Genomic DNA, 21,769 nt, shown 5'->3' with positions numbered 1-21,769 from the left:
TCCTCTCTCTCTTCCACCCACCTCAAGAGGAGAGATGATGCTGGGCTGGGAGTCAGACAGACCTAGGTAACATGCACCAGTCAAATCAGAAGCCCATTCATGGGCAGGGAAAGGGTAGATAGGAAAGAGTGATGGAAGGGCATGAGAGCTGCAGATCTGTATGTCTGCTCCAAAAGTCTCCAGAGATTCTCTGCAACCCTGCCTTGGCCCTCCCTTTACAAGTCCAGGCTCACCTGCCCCCTTGGAGCCCCTTCCCAAGATCAGATCCAGGCCTGAGAAAATCTCCAAAACAGATCAGAACCATTTAGATCCTTCTGAGAATCCAGAAATAGACAGTGTGCCAGACTGCACATCTGCACACGCCCCAGTGTGTGTCACCCCAAACCCTGGAGCAGGCCCGTCCCCAGGCAGTGTCTCAGGCAGAAAGAAAGCTGCCAAGGTGAGGTGCCCTCCCCTGCCTGACAGGCCCTGCCCTGGGGCCTTGCACAAAGCCTCTTCTGCAAGCACCTGACTTTCTGGACAGAATGAAACATGCAGTGCTCAAGCCCCAGCTTCCCGATTTACAGACTCCATGGCCTCCTTAAGCCTCAGTTTCCTCCTCTGTGAAGTGAAAAATTCCTTACAAGCTAACAGTGCTGCTGTAAGGACCAAATGAAATAACCTTTCCTTTTATAAATCTTAAACTGCCAGGCAGATGCCAGCTACTATTTAATATGTGTTGAGATAAAACCTGGGCTGGGCGCAATAGCTCACTCACACTTGTAATCCTGGCACTTTGGGAGGCTCAGGCGGGTGAATCACTTGAGGTCAGGAGTTCGAAACCAGCCTGGCCAACATGGTGAAACCCCATCTCTACTAAAAAACAAAAAAACAAAAATTAGCCTGGTGTGGTGGCGGGCGCTTGTAATCCCTGCTACTTGGGAGGCAGAGGCAGGAGAATTGCTTGAAACCGAGATGCAGAGGTTGCAGTGAGCCGAGATCCTGCCATTGCACTCCAGCCTGAGCAACAAGAGTGAAACTCCATCTCAAAAAAAAAAAAAAAGATAAATCCTGGCCTATCCTCGCCACCAATCTGCTGCTTCGCCCGTCCTCTGCCTGCATCCTTACAGCGGCCTCCTATCTGGTCTCCCTGTTTTCCTCCCTTCCCCGTCATCAGGCCACTTCTTTGCTTCAGTGGGGTCAAGTTCAAGCTCCTGTGTGAGCACGAGCCCCAGATACCCATCACTTGTTGCTTTAGGCATCAGGGTCTTCGTACAAGCTGTTCCCTCTGCCAAGAATACATATCCTCGCATTTTTTTCCACTCAGTAAAAGCGCAGCCATCCTTCGAAACCCTCCCAGCTCAGATTCACCTCCTCATGCAGGCAGCCCGCCCCTCCAGACACCTGCTCCAGTGGGCAACGGCCCCCTAAGCTGAGATCTGAGAGAGCAGCTAACATTACCGAGTCCTTCCTATATGCCAGGCACCCTTCTAAACTCCATGTGGGTGACTAAAGAAAACCTCATGACGACCCTTTGAAGTGATGCGATTAGCCCCAGTTGACAGGTAAGGAGTGGAGGCCTGTGAAGTTTCCAGGACCTGCCCCAGGCTGCAGGGTGGGTGAATGGCTGAGTTGGCACTCAGACCCAGGCTGGCCAGCTCCAGAGTCAGCATGGTTCCCCCTCCTGGCTCCCATCAGATGCCCAGTCATCTGATCTCCCAGAAGGAGCCTGCTGCCATAATTTCCTCCTCCAGATCAAAGTGTCGCTAACAGGCGGCGCACAAACCCGGTGAATTTAAGCGGCCTCTGCAGCACAGGGTTGGGAGGAATGAGCTGGCCCTGTGGAAGAGGCCCAGGCGCCAGCCTCAACATGGCCAGTAACCACGGCCACACGGTGGCCGACCTCCCCGAAGCTCAGTTTCCTCACTTGTAAAGCAAGTAGGTTGGGTCCAATCTGCACCATCGAACGTGGAAGCCACTAGCTACGTGTAACTATTTAAATCTAAAAGAAGTAAAATGCAATACAATTTAAAATTCAGTTCCTCAATCAGACTAGCCACATTTTGAGGACACAATCGCCAGATGACGCCAGCTAGCGGCCAGCACCCAGGACAGCACAGATGTGGAACATCTACCTCACTGCAGAAAGCTCTCTGGACAGCTCCTTGCTAGATGATACCTCAGAAACCCTCCATCTGAGCCTGGCACCAAAAACCACCCGCCACTGCCAAGCCCCCAGACTCACAGATGATGCGGCCAGAGGCAGCTGGCTCTTCAGCAGTCTTCTTGGCAAGCCTTCTGCTCGCCCTGCGGACAACACTTTCCTGTTTGGCCACCAGAGAGTACTTCTGGGCTAAGACTTGGGGACTCGGGGAGGACGGGGCGATCGGGCTACGCCGCACCGATTGAGAGTCCATGCGAGAGCCCGTGGGCGTGGAGAAGTTATCCGGCAGGATGGGAGCCAGCACCCGCTCCTGCCATGGAGAGTCTGGAGAGGCTGGCGAGTCCCGTGGGCCAGGGGAGACCTGCGCAATCCTGAGCTTAGACGCAGACCGCTCCGTCCCGACCCCTCGACCCTTGGGGTCCTGGGGTGTAGCCATCAGGGAGCTCACTGTGACGGACTCCAGTATCCTGGCCTTTGACTTCTTAGGTGTTGATTCCTCATCTGATGTCAGGATGCCCTGGGAGGCTGGAGCTGTGGCTGAAGCCGGAGTCGGGGACAGAGTGTGGGGCAGAGGCTGGGCGGACACGAGCTGGGTGACATGCTGCTCAGCATTCTGGCGCTCACTGATGCCGATCTCCACCACAGGCACCAGCTGGCACTGGGTGTGGTTATCCTTGGGCTTCTTGGTCAGCATCGTGGGAGACTCAGGGGTGGGCGAAGAAGGTGCAGCCAATGCCATGGTGGCTGCGGCAGCAGCAGCCGCAGCACGGGTCACACGCCGCAGGACAGAGCCATTCTCCCCCACCATTGTAGCCAGCTTCTCTACACTGTCCTTGCTGCGGAGGCGTCGGGAGCTCAGCTGGCTGGTCCGAGACTTTCTGCGGGATAACCTGGCAGGGGCAGCAGGGCAGAGGCTGAGATGGGCAGCAGGACAGGGTGGCACCCAGTCTCTCCAAGAGCCACCAGCTTGGATGGAGTATGATGAGAGAATGTGAGGGCAAAAGATCTGGGTTCCAGCCCAGATTCTGCCACCTCTAGTCATGAGGCCCCAGGCCATTCTTGTCAGAGCCTCAGTCTTCCTGACTGTAAATTGGGGATCATGCCACAGTCCTCACAGAACTGGCTAGGAAGATTATATTCATCCAAACCTCCAGCTGACTGAAGTTACACCGCACCGAGCCCCTGCTGAAAGCCTTACACACGCTGTGCCTTAATCCAGAGCACGCCCTTGAGAGGTAGAGACCACTATCCCCATTTTAGGGATGAGGAACAGAGGCTCAGAGAGGCAGAAATTCAATTCAAAGCCATACTGCTCTGCTAAGGGGCAGAGCTGGGGTTCACACCCAAGCCTAACCCCAAGACCCAGCCTCTTTCCCTAGCACTCTGCAGCCCCAATCATTCCTGAGGGGGACTAAAACAAGCATGACAATATGAGGGCTGGGACAAGGCACGTGGTCTACACCCCAGGTCATACTCACCTAACAGAAGGACGGCTTCTCTTTTTCATCCCACCTATGGAAATCTTTCCCATTCTCCAGGGCCCAGATCAAACACCCCCACCCCCAACACACAGCCACAGATTTGGACTCCGGGGTCTTGGGTCAAGCTATAGTTCCCTGTGGCATCCCAACCCCTCTCAGCATGGCCCACGCAGTACCCGCGGTGGTACCCACCACCCCTCCTACAGGCTGCTACTTCCAAATCAACACCTTCAGAATCAAACTCTCCCAGATGGCACCAAGCCTCTGCTGAGCCCACTGCTCAGCTCACTCTCCCTCAACCCCTCCTACCTTCTCCTGACGGGATCTCTGTTTTCATCCTGAACATAAGAAATCCGTCTCTTCTTCCGTCGGTTCTTCTGAGAAGGTGTTTTGGGCATCAGCTCTGGCTCTTTGCTGAACTCTCTGTTTGGCACAAGGAGGGTGTCACTCGAGGCTGCCTGGGAACCGCTGGTCCCCTCTCCCACCCAGCCTGGCCCATGCCCATTTCCTGGCAGTGACAGGTCAAGCTGGGGTGTCCAGCACCAAGCGAGCTCTCCAAGGCCATGTGCAAGTCACCTGCGGGCACTCAGGGCTTCCTCCTGCAGACACGGCAGGGAAGCAAGCTCCCAGGCGCACGTCCATTGCCCCACACCTTGAGAGGTCCAGCCAGAAATGATGGCAAACAAACAAGGGACTGGATCTCTCCTGCTGCCTCTTCCCATGACACTAGGTCGGGCCCCTAGCACACTGCACACAGAGTATACAGCAGGGAGCCCTGACAGGCTGTCTGTTTTGCCAGGTAGGTGGGGACGAGGGGCTGTTGTGTCCCCAAGACCAAAGCAGCCCAGACAGGCCCTGGTGTTCCCAGCCCCTCACTGTGCCCCTGCCTTCACCTGGTGAACATGCGCTCGGCCTCCTCTTGGATCTCCTCAAGCCACACCAAGTCCTTATTATCCATGTTGCAGAGAAACTCCATGAGCTTCTGGTCACATAGCTCCAGCAGGTGAATGGGCCCTGGGGCTGTCGTCCCCATGGTGGCTCTGTCTGGTGAAGGCAGGGACAAGAGGCACAAGTTAGGGGCCCAGGGTAGGGGTCTGGGGCTTTCTCCAAGCTGCAATACCCACCCGACCCACAACCACCACAAACACCCAGTGCCCGAACCAGGGCCCCTCTCTGCTCACAGCCACTCCCCAGAGCTGCAGAATTCCAAACACTCATCCCCTAGCCTCGTTTCTACGAACAGAAGCCCTTCTATTCATACTCTTCAAATACCTCCCTGTCCCCACCCCCCGCCAGCATGACTGTCCCCATAAGTCCACAGTTCCCAGCCAATTCTGACATTGACGGTCCTCCTTATAAATGGCCTTTTCTGGGCTTAAGACAACAGGGCACTGCCATCTGCCTTCCTGGCCACCCCAGGGCCCCTCACTCCCTGCCCAAACACAGTCCTGCTCTCGCTCTCCAGTAGGCCATCATCTTACTACTCAATGGTTAAGTAAGGGCTAAGACACAGCCACCCTGCACTACATACAAGCTGACTCCAGACATCAGGCCAAAGAACATCGAACCCAACTGCCTCTTTAAGAGGCCAGTGAGCAGAAGGGATTCTGTGTTCCAAAGAAATGAGTGAGAAAGTAGTGATCCAGAGACATGCCCTCAAGGGGCCTCCCACACCCCTCTCCCTTGAGCTGAAATGCCCTCCAAATGGAGCATAAATAGAACAAGAAGGGAACGGTAAGCAATATCTTGCTTTTAAGAAAACTTGCCTACAAGCATTGAGCAAGAGAAAACACAAAAACAGTTTTTTCTCACTTTCTTATAAAACTAGCAGCTCAGGTATCCTCCTTAAAACTTGATAACCAGCTGGGCGCAGTGGCTCACACCTGTAATCCCAGCACTTTGGGAGGCCGAGGCAGATAGATCACATGAGGACAGGAGTTCAAAACCAGCCTGGCCAACATGGTGAAACCCCGACTCTACTAGAAATACAAAAAAAATTAGCCGGTCGTGGTGGTGTGCGCCTGTAATCCCAGCTACTTGGGAGGCTGAGCCTGGAGAATCACTTGAACCGAGGAAGGGGAGGTTGCAGTGAGCCAAGATCACGCCATTGCACTCCAGCCTGGGCGTTGCAGCGAGACTCTGTCTCAAAAAAAAAGAAAACTTGATAGCCATTACAAAAACCTCAAGCAAGGAAGAAGTACAGTCAGCCCTCCATATCTGTGAGTTCCACATCCATGGATGCAATCAACCACTGGTGGAAAATATTTGAAAAGGAGCTGCATCTGTACTGAACATGCATAGACTCTTTTCCCTTGTCATTATTCCCTAATAATCGAGTATAACAACTACTTGCACAGCTTTTACATCACATTAGGTGTTATAAGTAATATAGAGATATAAAGTATACAGGAGGATGTGTGTAGGTTATATGCAAACACTATGTCATTTTATATCAGGGACTTGAACATCTGTGGATTTTGGTATCCAAAGGAGGTCCTGGAACCAATCCCCTGAGGATTCCAAGAGACAACTGTATTCTACTACATCACAACAGGAGCTCATTAAATATCCCGACAGGTGAATGAGTGAAAGCACAAATGAATGGGTGGTGGTCATAAGCCATAACAACAGACTGCATGCCTCAAGTCATGGCAGTGATCCACCATCCTGATTTACCTCTTTAAAACCAAGAACCGGCCGGGCACGGTGGCTCATGCCTGTAATCCCAGCACTTTGGGAGGCCGAAGTGGGCAGATCACGAGGTCAGGAGTTCAAGACCAGCCTGGCCAACGTGGTGAAACCCAGTCTCTACTAGAGATACAAAAAAATTAGCCGTGTGTGGTGGTGCACGCCTATAATCTCAGCTACTCAGGAGGGTGACGCAGAAGAATTGCTTCAACCTGGGAGGCAGAGGCTGCAGTGAGCCAAGATCACACCACTGCACTCCAGCCTAGGCGACAGAGGGAGACTTCCTCTCAAAAAAAAAAAAAAAAACAAGAATGCACAGCTCTCAGCCTCCCACCTACAATGGAAGGTCTTGGAAGGAAGGGATAAATCGCTGACCCCTTGATCCCTCACAGGGCGTAGCACCAGGTCAGGTTTCAGTCTCATGGGACTTCCTCAGGCTTGATTCAGGGACACAGAGTCTTTGTTCCTCAACAAGCTCTGCCCTGCGTCTGGAACATTGTCTTGCATTTTGTATGGCTCACTCCTCATGGCTTGGATCTCAGATCCTCAGGAAAACCTGAACACCAATCTAAAGTAGCCCCAGCCACGATCCCATCCATTGATTGCAATTCTCTGCAGAGCACTTGCGTGCTTGTTTACCTGTTGCTTACTGCCTGTCCCTGCCCACTAAACAATTGCTCTCTGAGGGCAAACCCCTGTCTATCTTGCTCATCGTTGAATGCACAGAGCACAGCAGTGCCTGGCAACAAGGAATATTTGTTAAATGAATTAATCCACCCATCAACTCTACACCTAGAAATAAACATCCTATAGGTGCTCATCCCACCACACAAAGGGCACCAAATAAACTTAATCTGCACAGGTTAGAACTGACCAACACATGTTCAAAACGCCTGTTCCTAGATGCCAAGGGCAGCAATAATCGGGGCAGGGCCAAATGGGCAGGATCGTACAGGCTTTGGGGTGAAACCTCGGCTCTGCAGCCAGCCAATCATGGGCAAGCCCTTTTCACTGCCATCCCTCACTTTCCCCTAACCCTTCTGCACCCAGACCACAGCCCTGGCAAAGCGCAGGACCTCAGGCCAGAAAAGAGAAAACTGTTTAAGGAAGCCAAAGGTTTGCAGAGAAAAGCAACAACTGGCTAACTTTTTAAAAAGTATTTGTTCAAATGGACAACGTGGATGACAGCTTCTTTCACAAAGTCCATGAAAGCAATTGGACTTCTTTCATAGGGAAGTTTGCTTCTAGCAGACCTTAGCGCAACCATTTAAAAAAGGTTACCGTAAGTTAAAACAGAGGTGACCTTGAAAAAGAAGGAATCGTGTACCAAGAATCAGGCTCCTGGAAGAGCAGCAAAAATCTCTTCTTCAACCCATGTAAGCACCTGCACACAGATAAAGAGCACTCAACACCTCACCGAGGGAGACACTCTCCAGTCTTCCTCCTCTCCAACACTTCTTCCACACCATACACCAGACTGAAGGCCCCATCGTCCTCCTCTATGGCTCCTGTCCTTTTCAGGGTGCTGTAAGCTGGGCGCCTACCACACCTCTGTGCAGAAAGCGCATAGCAGCTGCTCCCATTTACTGAGTCCTACTCCATGCCCGAGTCAGACATCATCTCATTTAATTCTCACCACAACCTTGAGGATATGCATGGGCAGATGAGGAAATTGAGGCAAAGAGAAGTCAAAATCAGCCGGTAAATCAGGGGCATAAATAGAACCGTGCCCTTAACCACTGGCTATACCGCCTTTGAACCGTGCCCTTAACCACTGGCTATACCGCCTTCTACATATCAACCTGCGAAAGGCAGGCGCCCAGTCTTGGCGCTGGGCAACTCCGCGAGCAACCCATGTCAGCTGAACGAGACTGAACTGCTGACAGGCTTGGGGAGTGACAAGGGACGGCCCAGCCTCCGGAAATGGTCAGTTTAAAATGCTGCTCAGCTGGGGGCGGGGGCGTTGAAAGAGGGGTTTAACTGCACAGAAATGCCATCTGGCATCATTCCGCCAAACAACCGGGTTGGTTTCGGGCTTCCTGCGCGTCCAAGTCAACAATAATCCTCGCAGGCACAAAACAAGGTGCCGGGCAGCCGGGAGCCGAGGGGACGGGGCTATGCTCTAGGAAGCTGAGGGCCTAGGTGGAAGGGGTGGGAGGCGTCTCGGGCCCGAGAACCAAAGCAGGCGACCTCGCCACTTGGAAGAGGTGACCCTCATATGCCCAGGTAGCGAGAGGTTGGGGTGGGGAGTCACGACCCTGGTCCGGAGTCGACAGGGACGGAGCAGAGGACCGGGGGAAAAATCGCGAACCAACCCCCAATCCCCACGCCCACGCGCACTCACTCGACTGCGCCACGTCCCCTGAAGGCTGCTCCGATCCAAGTCCGGTGGTATCCCTAGCTGAGACCCCGCTTGCCCAGACCCACTCGGCTCCGGGCCTTCGGGACTCACCTCACCGGAGGAGCAACCAGGCGGCGCAGCGCGGGCGAAATCTATGATTTTCAAAACTGAAGGCTCAGCCAATCCTCGGCAAGTTTGTCCGGGCGGTTGCAAAATTTTAAGCCAATCAAGTAACAGGAAGTACCAATCAGCCCTCCTATTGGCTATGTCGACTAGCAATCTGCGGGACTAAGAGGCGGGGAAAGGAAGCGAAAGACTTTAAGCCCCCTCAGCTTCCGGGAGCTCCGGCCGCGGCCGAGAGAGGAAGTAGACCCGCGCCTGGGAGGAGCCCGCAGACCCGGAACTACGAGTCCCGGCGAGCACTGGGAAGGCCACGCGCGGCTTCCTTTCTTCTCCAAGCACGGTGGCAGTCTTCTGATCTCTGCTGCTTTTTTTTTTTTTCTCATAAAAACACGTATGTATATATTTACATTGCTGAAAGAGCAGCTTTTTAATGTAACAAATTATCTAGGTACAGAAGTCATAGGTTCCTCTTCCCATGAGAAAAACATTCCTCAAAATACAAACCAAACAGCATCCCAGAGGGAGTAAAATTTCATTGTACTGAAACATATACAAATTAAGGCTACCTTGGTATATAAACAATTTAGAAATTATGATGGAATAGTTCCGCCAAATCATTTACGTATAAGAATTCATGCCATTTGTTAAAGAATTGGTAGTGGGGCTCAATTCAAACAATATTATGCATCCTTACATTCAACTTAACACACTTAGCAGCTATAAGGAGTGTAATTGTAATCTCACTTCCTGAAATCCCACGAGTAATGTTAAAAATCCAAACCCATCAAAGGCCAGGATGTTACGGTATTTGGCTCATGAATCGAAAAGCCTAATCATTTCAATTTAATCTTTACAACTAGAACAAGATCCAAACATGGGACGTTTTCTTATTTTTCTTTGCTTTTGTGGTTGTAATGCCGTTTTGGTTTTCTGAGCAAGCTGAATACATCTGATAAATACTACCATTGGACAAAGGATCTAAACATTGAGATTTTTTACTTAATCAAGATTTCAAGTTGACACAATGTTTTTACTAAGTCATATTTCAATTAGTTCATCTTTCCAATATCGGGGGGAAAAAGACAAGGACTAATATGTCCTATAAAGAATCTCTGGCCGGGCGCGGTGGCTCACGCCTGTAATCCTAGCACTTTGGGAGGCCGAGGCGGGTGGATTGCCTGAGCTCAGGAGTTCGAGACCAGCCTGGGCAACACGGTGAAACCCTGTCTCTACTAAAATACAAAAAAATTAGCCGTGCGTGGTGAGTTGCGCCTGTAATCCCAGCTACCGGGGAAGCTGAGACAGGAGAATCGCTTGAACCTGGAAGGCGGAGGTTGCAGTGAGCCGAGATCACGCCATTGCACTCCAGTCTGGGCCACAAAAAGCAGAAAACTCCGTTTCAAAAAAAAAAAAATCTCTGGCGCTTTTGAGAAGTAAAAACAAAACGCCTTGTGAATGGCAACGGAGTGCGCGTTTATCTAGAGCCTTCTGTCATCTCTTGGGCGACAGAATCCTTGGTCACCTACCCTGGTACTGGACATTTCTTGAGAGCAGTGGTTCTCATCCAGAGGAGGTTTTGCCCCACCCCCGCCCCCCACATTTGGCAGTGTGTGAATTCATTTGGGTTTGGGAGAAGGGGCTAGCGGTATTTAGTGGGTAAAGGCCAGGGATGCTGCTAAACACTATCTAGTGCATAGGGCAGTCCCCACAGCAAGGAATTACCCGGTCCCAGATACCAGAATTGCTGCTGTTGAGAAACTGCTTTAGACAAAGTCACTTTACTCTGTGAGTCAAGGTTGCTGTTACCTGTAAAATAAGGCAGTTAAGTCTTGAAGAGATTTGTACATCCACGATTAGCTACCAACAGATAGTTTACCCTGTTCCCAGGTCCTCTGTAGTATTTTTCCTCTCTCCTTCTTCCCTGTCTTTATCAATTCTGCTTTTGCCTTTGTTATTTTACTCAGTTTACCAGCTGACTCCATCATATGTGAGTAAATAATTTGTGAGCAAATTAACTAAACATTTCTGAGTTATTCTTTGAAGAATGTAATAATTGGAAATCAGCTGAATCATAAAAGGATATGTTACCCAATCGTTAATCATTCTCTTTATTAATTCTGACATGAGTATTTCAAACTGTTTATTTGATTGTTCCCTCGGAGAGTTTTCTACCCTGTGCAATGCACTGTAGCAAGTTTCCAAGGGGATTAAGGTCCGTCTTTCTCAAGAGAGAGAAGAGCAACTATAAAAGGGGCTGAGGGGGCCGGGCATGGTGGCTCACGCCTGTAATCCCAGCCCTTTGGGAGGCCAAGGTGGGTGGATCACCTGAGGTCAGGAGTTCAAGACTAGCCTGACCAACATGGAGAAACCCTGTCTCTACTAAAAATACAAAATTAACCAGGCATGGTGGCACATGCCTGTGATCCCAGCTACTTGGGAGGCTGAGGCAGGAGAATCGCTTGAACCTGAGAGGCGGAGGTTGCAGTGAGCCGATATCGTGCCATTGTACTCCAGCCTGGGCAACAAGAATGAAACTCCATCTCAAAAAAAAAGAAAGAAAAAAAAAAAAGGAGGGGGGCTGAGGAAAAGGAAAACCAGCTGATGGCAGGTACATTCACAAGCAGATAAAAGAAGAAGTGCAGTGCAGGCTGGGCGCAGTGGCTCATGCCTGTAATCCCAGCACTTTGGGAGGCCGAGGCGGGCGGATCACTCGAGATCAGGAATTCGAGACCAGCCTGGCCAACATGATAAAACCCCATTTCTACTGAAAATACAAAAAAAAAGAAAAGAAAAGAAAAGAAAAGAAAAAGTGCATACAGGACACACCTAAGAGAATATGAAATTGACTCCCTTAAAACTTTCCTTTTATTTTCCCCAAAGTCTTCTTTCTACCCCCAGTGGGGGACGTATTTCTTGATTTGCAGACCAGTGTACTGCATGCAACATTCCCCTTGCATTGAGGGCCTCTGGGGTAAAAGCTGCAAAGGTTCACCACAGTCAAAGCTTTGTCTGACCACTGAGCCGAGAATAGCCCTGAGCAAGCACATAAGCCCAAGTAAGACCAGAAGACCAGGCTAGAATTGTGTCCGCCTCCCTCTGGGCTTGGTTAAACTGTCTGTGGCACCTGGCTGAAGGATACACACTTCCAGGACCAGAAAGAATACGTAGGTAATGTGTTAACTGGACTCTTGGTACGTGGGCCACGGAGCCACCCCACCTTTAAGCTAGAGAGTCCCCAGCACAGCCTATGGACTTAGAATGTCCCATCAATGGCCGTGAGAGTCATGGGCCAGGCACAATGGCTCACGCCTGTAATCCCAACACTTTGGTAGGCTGAGGAGGGTGGATCACTTGAGCCCAGCAATTTCAGACCAGCATGGGCAACATGGTGAAACCTTCTCTCTACAAAAAATACAAAAAATTAGCCAGGCATGGTGGCATGTGTCTGTACTACCAGCTACTCATGAGGCCGAGGTGGGAGAACCACTTGAGCTGGAGAGGCAGAGGTTGCAGTGAGCCAAGGTTGCTGTGAGCAGAGATTGCGCCACTGCACTCTAGCCTGGGTGACAGAGCTAGATACGGTTTAAAAAAAGAACAAAAAAAACTTTTATAAAGAAAGAACTGTAGATTCTTTCTGTGCTGCTTCGATATGTAAATAATTTTAAAAGCCTCTTGTCTGTTTTACAATCTAGGAATGTCTTTCTCAAAAACATGGGTGCCTGGTGTGAGATGTCAACCCAGCAATGCCATTGCTAGGTATATACCCAAAGGAATATAAATAATTCTACTGTAAAGATGCATGCACCCATATGTTCATCACAACGCTATTCACAATAGCAAAAACGTGGAATCAACCTAAATGCCCATCAACAGTAGACTGGATAAAGAAAATGTGGTACATGTACACCATGGAATACTATGCTGCCATAAAAAAGAACAAAATCATGCCCTTTGTAGCAATATAGATGGAGCTGAAGACCATTATCCTAAGAAAACTAACACAGGTGCAGAAAACCAAATACCGCATGTTCTCACTTATAAGTGAGAACTAAACATTGAGAACACATGGACACAAAGAAGAGAACAATAGATACCAGGACCCACTTGAGACTGGAGTGTGGGAGGAGGGAGAGAATCAAAAAACGACCTATCAGGTACTATGCTTATTACCTGAGTGATGAAATAATCTGTACACCAAACTCCTATGATATGCGATTTACTTATATAACAAACCTGCACGTGTACCACTGAACCTAAAAGTTAAGATTTTTTAAAAAAAACATGGGTACCATCTCTTTGAAATATAACCATCAAGAAAGATAGCACCCCTATTTCCCAGAGTCTGGAAGGACCCCTGCCCCACTTCAATGGGTGCTGATGAACAAACACAGATGGCCTAATCACAGAGAAAAACCTTTGCAAAGTGTGCAATAACTCAATGCGATTCACATGTCCCATTGATCAACCTCCCTCCTCATATGCTCCGGAACTTTTCTATTAGCTTACTCCAGCACTTAAAAACCCAACCGGGCACGGGGGCTCTCGCCTGTAATCCCAGCATTTTGGGAGGCTGAGGCTGGTGGATCACTTGAGGTCAGGAGTTCGAGACCAGCCTGGCCAACATAGTGAAACCCCATCTCTATTAAAAATACAAAATTTAGCCGGGCATGGTGGTAGGCGCTTGTGATCCCAGCTACTCAGGAGGCTGAGGCAGGAGAATCACTTGAACCCGGGAGGCAGAGGTTCCAGTGGGCCAAGATCGTGTCACTGCACTCCAGCCTGGGTGACAGAGTGAGACTCCATCTCAAAAAAAACAAAAACAAACAAAAAACCCTATGTACAATATATAGCAGCACTGCACTCCCACCTTTGCGTTAGTGGAGTTGAGCTCAGACTGTATTTAAGAGGTGACTGGGTCATGAGGGGGCTTTACCCCTGTGAATGGATTAATCCATTCATATATGCATGGATCAATGGGTTAATGGATTAATGGGTTATCATGGGAGTAGGATTGGTGGTTTTATAAGAGAAAGAGAGACTTCAGCTATTGTGCTAAGCCCCCTTGCCATATGATACCCGGTGCCACCTTGGGACTCTGCAGATAGTCCCCATCAGCAAGAAAGCCCTCACCAGGTGCAGGTCCTTGACCTTGGACTTCTCAGTCTCTATAACGTCAAGAAATAAATTCCTTTTCTTTATAAATTACCCTCTTTCAGGTATTCTGTCATAAGCAACAGAAAAGAGGCTAAGACACTGACACATTTCTTTTCCTAGTTTAGATCTTAAACCAGGGGCCAACAAATTAGAGCAGTTAGGTCAAATCTGGCTTACCATGTTTTTGTATAGCCCACAAGCTGAGAATGGTTTTCACATTTTTCAATGGTTGAAAAAAAAAATCAAAACAAAAATATTTTGTGACAGATGAAAACTCTAAGCATCCATAAATAAAGTTTTATTGGAACACAGCCAATATTAGACAAAGCTGTGCTACCTATGGCTGCTTTTGAGTAGGTGCAGTAAAGACCATTTCTGGTATTCATCATTTAGAACTGCTGCTTGGTGCACTACAAATTGCAGTGGCATAGTTATAATTCAACAGCATTTCAAGTGCCACACGTATTACCGTACCACGGGGGTTTTTTTTGTTTATTTTTATTTTTATTTTTCTCCAAGACAGAGTCTTGCTCTGTCACCCAGGCTGGAGTGCAATGACACAATCTCGGCTCACTGCAACCTCTGCCTCCTGGGTTCAAGCAATTCTCTTGCCTCAGCCTTCCAAGTAGCTGGGATTACAGGCGCTCACCACCACGCCCAGTAAATTTTTGTATTTTTAGTAGAGAGGGGGTTTCACCATGTTGGGCAGGCTGATCTCGAACTCCTGACCTTGTGATCCGTCCACCTCGGCCTCCCAAAGTGCTGGGATTACAGGCGTGAGCCACTGCACCCAGCCATACTACAGTATTTTAAAATTACCCGTGCAAACCCATCAGCCTAAACAAAACAAAAAAGTGGATTTAGAATGTTGTGCTATTAAAGAATAGTGGAGTGTGGATTATTTTATCTGATTAGATGGCAAAGCAGTGTGTTTATTAGGCAATGATAGTAAGCTGTGCTAAAGGAATATGATATATAGCAGCATTATCAGACTAAGCACTTATAATATTCCCAACTCACAGGAAAGCAATGTTCAAAAAATTATAAAATACAAAACATTATATCTCATCAGAGTAAAATTTCTTCACAGAAATAAAAAATGAAAATGTGACTGCAACCAAAGTAAGTTTCCTAGTGCCTCATTTGTTAACCAAGCAAGGAAAACTGTTTTCTGCAGGTAATTTGATTAAATTGTGTTTGATTGCAGCAGCCAAGTAATGTGTCCAGAGAAAATAAACTCTTAGCCTAGGCCAGGCAAGATGGCTCACACTTGTAATCCCAGCACTTTGGAAGGCCAAGGTGGGAGGATCACCTGAAGCCAGGAGTTTGAGACCAGCCTGGGCAACAAAGTGAGACCTCCATCTCTACAAAAAATAAAACTGATCATGGTAAAATTAGCTGAGCATGGTAGTACACACCTGTAGTCCCAGCTACATGAGCGACTGAGACAGGAGGATCACTTGGGTCCAGGAGGCTGTGGTCAGCTATGATCATGCCACTGCACTCCAGCCTTGGTGACAGAGCAAGACCTTGCCTCTAAAAAAATAAAACTATTAGCCTTTCAGTGAGAACAGTTGCTCAGAGAGTTGAGGACATTGGGAGCAATATCAATAGTTGTGGTGGGCCAAAGAAAAGCCCTCAAAAATATATATTCATGTCAAATTTATCCACTTCAAATCCCTGGAAACTGTGAATGTGACCTTATTTGGAAAAATGACCCTTGCAGATATAATTAAGGATCATGAGATGAGATCATCCTGGATAACCTCAGTAAGTCCTAAATCCAATGACAAGTTTTCTTGTAGGAGACCTAGAGAAGAAGAGCAACCACCAGAAGCTGAAAGAGGCAAAGAAGAATTCTGCCTCCCAGCCTCCAGAGGGAGGGTGACCCTGCTAACACAATGAGATTCAGATGTCTGGCCTCCAGAAGAATGTCGTTTTAAGCCACCACGTTTGTGGCAATTTGTTATAGCAGCCCTGGGAAACTAACACAGTAGTTAATTAAAAAAACAAGTCAAGTGATTTTAGGTAGTTTTTCTTGGCTCTTCATGAATTGACAGATGTTACTGATACTTCTCAGTTGTTTTTTACTTGAGGAGTCAGTGCTGGGGCTGGCATGACTGCAGAGTTAGCCTCTGAATATACTGCATGGAATAATTATAGGAGGGAATATTTTCATACAAGTTGAGGAAACACTAATTCAGTACAACCTGTAGTGGAATCTGCTAGGAAGTGTTATAATTGATGGTGGTAAAAATGTATAGAGCAGATAAAAGGTTAATTGGACAAATTTACAAACCTTGTGACACTATAAGGTGTTAAAAACCTGTGATTATTCATCATATTGTATATCAGTACTTTCCTGAAAATATTTGAATCTATCATGTGTTATTGAACCTGTAGTTTCAACAGGAAATTTAATTCACTCTTGTGCCATAGCCATCTTCAGCTCCACGAATTTTTGTCCAAAATAGAAACTGAATATCTTTGCTTGCCCTATTACACAGCAGTTCAAGGGATTCACAGTGATTGTTTAAGCTCAGAGCTGAATTTTTTCTGAATAAGAACTGCCCTCAACCCTTATTAAGGAACACTGAGTGGCTTTGGAAATTAGCTTTTGCTATAGACTTGGTAATGTTTCTTAATGAATTCAACCTAAAATTACCAGGCAAAACAGCACGAATATGCAAAACTTATATTGCAGTAAAGTCATTTTTATGATGGCTACACTGTTTGAATCACAAGTCAAACTGCTTTACATGGTTCTTATGATGTCAAAACTCAAAACAAGAATCAAAATCTCCATTCCCACACAAATTCACAGCAGATACATTTTTCAAATTTAAGCTACAGTTCCAGTCAACTGTGCAACTGAGGAGCTTCTACTGCAGGGCAGGCTTAGCCTGGGAGAGTTCTTGGCTTTGCCTAGGAAACAAATCAAGGGCCAGCCAGAGGTTTTATTGAAGCGGCAGTGTGCAGAGCAGGGCTACCCCATAAGCAGTACACCCACAGTAGCAGCTCAGAGGCAGTTCTGCAGTCATACTTACAACCACTTTTGTTTATATGCAAATTAAGGGGCAGATTATGCAGAAATTTCTAGAAATAAGGTGGTAACTTCCCAGTTGTCTTGCTGCCACGGAAAAGGGCAGGAACTTTGGGGTGTTGCCATGGCAATGGTCAACTGGCATGGCACACTGGTGGGCATGTCTTTTTATTTTAATTTTATGGGTAAATGTGCAGGATGTGCAGGTTTATTACATAGGCAAATGTGTGTCATGGGGTTTTGCTGTTAATATAGTTTGGCTCTGTGTCCCCACCCAAATCTCATCTCGAATTGTAATCCCCCAGTATTGAGGGAGGGACCTGTAATCCCCTTGTGTCCAGCGAGAGAGGTGATTGGATCATGGGGGAGGTTCCCCCATGTTGTTCTCACGATAGTGAGTGAGTTCTCACCTGATCTAATGGTTTTACAAATGTTTGGAAGTTCCTCCTTCGCTCTTCTCTCTTCTGCCACCTTGTGAAGAAGCTGCTTGTTTCCCCTTCACTTTCTGTCATGATTGTAAGTTTCTTGAGGCCTCCCCAGCCATGTGGAACTCTTTCCTTTATAAATTACCCAGTGTTGGGTATTTCTTTATAGTAGTGTGAAAACGGGCTAATACAGATGTACAGATTATTTCATCACCCAGGAATTAAGCCTAATATCTATTAGATATTTTTCCTGATCCTTTCCCTCCTCCCACCCACCATCCTCTGGTAGGCCCCAGTGTGAGTTATTCCCCTCCATGTGTCTATGTGTTCTTATCATTTAGCTCCCACTTACAAGTGAGAACATGCAGTATTTGGTTGTCTGTTCCTGCGTTAGTTTGCTAAGGATAATGGCCTTCAGCTCCATCCATGTCCCTGCAAAGGACATGACCTTGTTCCTTTTTATTGCTACAGAGTATTCCATGGTGTATATGTACTACATTTTCTTTAGTCTATTATTGATGAGCATTTAGGTTGATTCCATGTCTGCTGTTGTGAAAAGTGCTGCAGTGAACATACATGTGCATTTGTCTTTATAACAGAATGATTTATATTCCTTTGGGTATATACCCAGTAATGGGATTGCTGGGTCAGATGGTAATTCTGTCTCCAGGTCTTTGAGGAATTGCCACACCCACACTGTCTTCCACAATGGTTGAACTAATTTACACTCCCACTAACAGTGTAAAAATGTTCCTTTTTCTCCACAACCTCACCAGCGTCTGTTATTTTTTCACTTTTTAATAATAGCCATTCTGACTGGTGTGAGAATGGCTCATTGTGATTTTCATTTGCATTTCACTAATGATCAGTGATAGTCAGCTTTTTTTCATGATTTTTGGCCACAGGTATGTCTTCTTTTGAGAAGTGTCTGTTCATGTCCTTTGCTGGTGGATGTGTCTTATGGGGTGGTGCTTTTGCCCCATGCCTGTTTTAACTAGTCCTCAATTAGGTCTGGTGTCCAAGCCCCATCTCTGGAGTTCCACTTCGTACCGCACTTCCACCTAACCTTCTATTGGCAGTGATTAATCTGCAATATAATGACCTGCAAAAAGGCAACTATCAAGAGAAGAATCAAATAGAATTCTATAAATGCCTCCCTCCTATCCTGGCGATGAATATGATCAATTGAAGTCAGTTGTTGGGGGCCCCATACCAGTTTTTGGCAGTAAAGGACATTTCAAAAATGAAGTGGGTAAAATCTCACAGTAAATCTGTATTAACAGATGAACATTGCAATCAATTTGTGTTTTAGAGCTAGAGAACATTAACTTTGAGCCACTATTAAGGAAAATATCCTCCATACCCTACTCCCAAAAAAGAATTCCATACTTCTCATAGTAGGCCTATACTAAAAATATATGTACTCTATTATAATATTTTTAATTTCATCAATTTAAAAAATTGTGGCAATTTTTTCTCTCTTAAATGTCCTGGATTTTGTCTCTTGGCCCACAAAATCTAAAATAATTACTATTTCACCCTTTACAGAGGTCTGCTAACCCCAGTGCTAGAACACTTCTAGAACTGGCAGGGTGCAGTGGCTCACGCCTGTAATCCCAGCACTCTGGGAGGCCAAGGCCATCAAATCACTTGAGGCTAGGAGTTTGAAACCAGCCTGCCCAACATGGCGAAAGTCTCTACTAAAAATACAAAAATTAGCCAGGTGTGATGGCGCACCTGTAATTCCAGCTAGTCGGGAGGCTGAGGCAGGAGAATCACTTGAACCCAGGAGAAGGAGGCTGCAGTAAACCGAGATTGCACCACTGCACTCCAGCCTGGGTGACAGTGGAAGAATACGTCTAAAGAAAAAAAAAAGGGGGCCGGGCACGGTGGCTCACGCCTGTAATCCCAGCACTTTGGGAGGCCGAGGTGGGCAGATCACGAGGTCAAGAGATCAAGACCATCCTGGCCAACATGGTGAAACCCCGTCTCTACTAAAAATACAAAAATTAGCCGGGTGTGGTAGCGCGCGCCTGTAATCCCAGCTACTCGGGAGGCTGAGGCAAGAGAATCGCTTGAACCTGGGAGGCGGAGGTTGCAGTGAGCCGAGATCGCGCCACTGCATTTTGGCCGGGCGACAGAGCAAGGCTCCGTCTCAGAAAACAAAACAAAATAAAATAAAAATTTAAAAAAGAGAACATTTCTAGAACTGAACATAGTTGCCCCTTTAGGAACCTGCAACGCAGTCCAAGGGACACATGACTGCAGTCCCAGCCCCAGAGCCAGCCTCTCTTTAAACTCTAGCTACTGCTACAGTTCCTGCGGGGCAGAGGGCGCATGCGCAGTCGAGTCGTCCGCGCAGGCGCAGACGGTCCGAGGCTACTGAGTTTGCCTGTGGAGTGCGGGAAGAGGGGGTGCAGAGCTGGATAGTGTCCATCCCGGGCTGTTTGTGCCCAGGGGATTTGTACCCACCCTCGTGGACTCTGGGGCCTGCAGCCGTCGTTCTGGGAGTCTGGTGACCCGCGAGGCCGCTCAGCCGGTCTGAGGAGGGGGTCGGGCTGCAGATGGTGATGTGCGCCTGGGAGTGGGTCCTGGCTTCTCTCGGACAGCCCCAGCTTATCCCGAATGAAGTTTTATTGTTATATTAAAAAAAAAAAAAATCCATTTGTATTGCGAAATATAGAACACATCTTTTAAAAAGTGCACAAAACAGTTAAGCAGCTTATTACTCTATCAAAAATATTCCTGAAAAACCACCTCCCAGGTCAAGTAATAAAGCTTCCATAGCCTCCCAGAGGCCTCCTGAGCCCTCCCGATACCCGCCCTCCTTAAATTAAAAATATGGTAATCATATTATTGCTTTACCATTCAAGCAGCATCCCTAAGCATTATAGTTTACTTTGCTTTTAAAATAATACTTATGGCCGGGCGCAGTGGCTCACGCCTGTAATCCCAGCACTTTGGGAGGCCTAGGCGGGTGGATCACCTGAGATCAGGAGTTCGAGACCAGCCTGGCCAACTTAGCGAAACCCCGTCCCTACTAAAAATACAAAAATTAGCCGGGCGTGGTGGCAGGCGCGCCTTGTAGTCCCAGTTACTTGGGAGGCTGAGACAGGAGAATCACTTGAACCTGGGAGGCAGAGGTTGCAGTGAGCCGAGATTGCACCACTGCACTCCAGCCTGGGTGAAAGAGTCAAACTCCGTCTCCAAATATAATAATAATAATAAACTAATACTAATAGACCGGGCGCAGTGGCTCACGCCTGCAATCCCAGCACTTTGGGAGGCCGAGACGGGTGGATGACCTGAGGTCAGGAGTTCAAGACCAGCTTGGCCAACATGGTGAAACCCCATCTCTACTAAAAATACAAAAATTAGCTAGGCATGGTGGCAGGCGCCTGTAATCCCACCTACTCAGGAGGCTGAGGCAGGAGAATCACTTGAACCTGGGAGGTGAAGGTTGCCGTGAGTCAAGATCGCGCCACTGCACACCAGCCTGGGTGACAGAGTGAAACTCCATCTCAAAATAATAATAATAATAATGTAGCCTATGGTCTGCTCTTGCATCTGGCATCTTTTGCCTCCTCAGCTCCACAAGACTTTTTTTTTTTTTTTTGAGAAGGAATCTCCCTCTGTCACCCAGGCTGGCGTGCAATGGCGCAATCTCAGCTCACTGCAACCTCCGCCTCCCGGGTTCAAGGGATTCTCCTGCCTCATCCTCCCAGCTGGGATTACAGGCGCCCACCACCACACGGGACTAATTTTTGTACTTTTAGTAGAGGCAGGGTTTCACCACGTTGGCCAAGCTGGTCTCAAACCCTAGATGTTTTTCTTCTTTCCAGAATTACACTCTTTCTCTTCCTGTGATCCAGTGCCTGGAAGAGTTGCCTCATATTTTTTGTCTAGTTTTTCTGTTGTTTATGGTGGGAAGGCTAATTCTGTACCAATTCCTCAGTCATAGATGATAGCAGAAGTCACCCGTGCTGTTTTATTTGAGGGCCTGTGTGTTGAAGTCTCAAAGGCTCCCTCTTGTTAGTTGTTGCCCTATGATGATGATGATGGCTGAGAGGCTCATTTACACTAACTAAAAAATGTGCATCTGGCCGGGCGCGGTGGCTCACGCCTGTAATCCCAGCACTTTGGGAGGCCGAGGCGGGCGGATCACGAGGTCAGGAGTTTGAGACCATCCTGGCTAACACGGTGAAACCCCGTCTCTACTAAAAATACAACAAATTAGCCAGGCATGGTGGCACACGCCTGCAGTCCCAGCTACTTGGGAGGCTGAGGCAGGAGAATCATTTGAACCTGGGAAGCAGAGGTTGCAGTGAGCCAAGATTGCGCCACTGCACTCCAGCCTGGGTGACAGAGCGG

At 47.9% G+C, this 21,769-nt stretch overlaps 1 protein-coding gene across 8 annotated transcripts in view; it reads right to left on the bottom strand.

The window, feature by feature from the left end:
• Window positions 1-19,889, bottom strand: part of INCENP (inner centromere protein) — a 41,812-nt gene extending 21,923 nt beyond the window's left edge. For 3 of the 8 annotated variants that reach the window (XM_032153078.2, XM_032153079.2, XM_032153080.2), the window contains exons 1-4: window positions 8,657-8,811; window positions 4,518-4,668; window positions 3,934-4,047; window positions 2,225-3,033 (exon numbers count right to left, since the gene is read on the bottom strand). In XM_032153078.2, the coding sequence (XP_032008969.1) occupies window positions 2,225-3,033; window positions 3,934-4,047; window positions 4,518-4,657 (1,063 nt within the window). In that variant the 5' untranslated portion in view covers window positions 4,658-4,668; window positions 8,657-8,811. Of the gene's footprint in view, window positions 1-2,224; window positions 3,034-3,933; window positions 4,048-4,517; window positions 4,669-7,615; window positions 7,697-8,114; window positions 8,136-8,656; window positions 8,843-19,870 lie in introns of those variants that run through there. The other 5 variants (XM_058438799.1, XM_058438801.1, XM_058438800.1 and 2 more) reach the window with 5 other exon arrangements.
• Between the last annotated feature and the right edge of the window lie 1,880 nt (window positions 19,890-21,769).

Source organism: Hylobates moloch, unplaced genomic scaffold (assembly GCF_009828535.3).
Source record: "Hylobates moloch isolate HMO894 unplaced genomic scaffold, HMol_V3 SCAFFOLD_5, whole genome shotgun sequence".
NCBI classification, from domain to species: Eukaryota; Metazoa; Chordata; class Mammalia; order Primates; family Hylobatidae; genus Hylobates; species Hylobates moloch.
The sequence above is the reverse complement of the archived record's forward strand: the minus strand, read 5'-3'. Positions and strand labels throughout refer to the sequence as shown.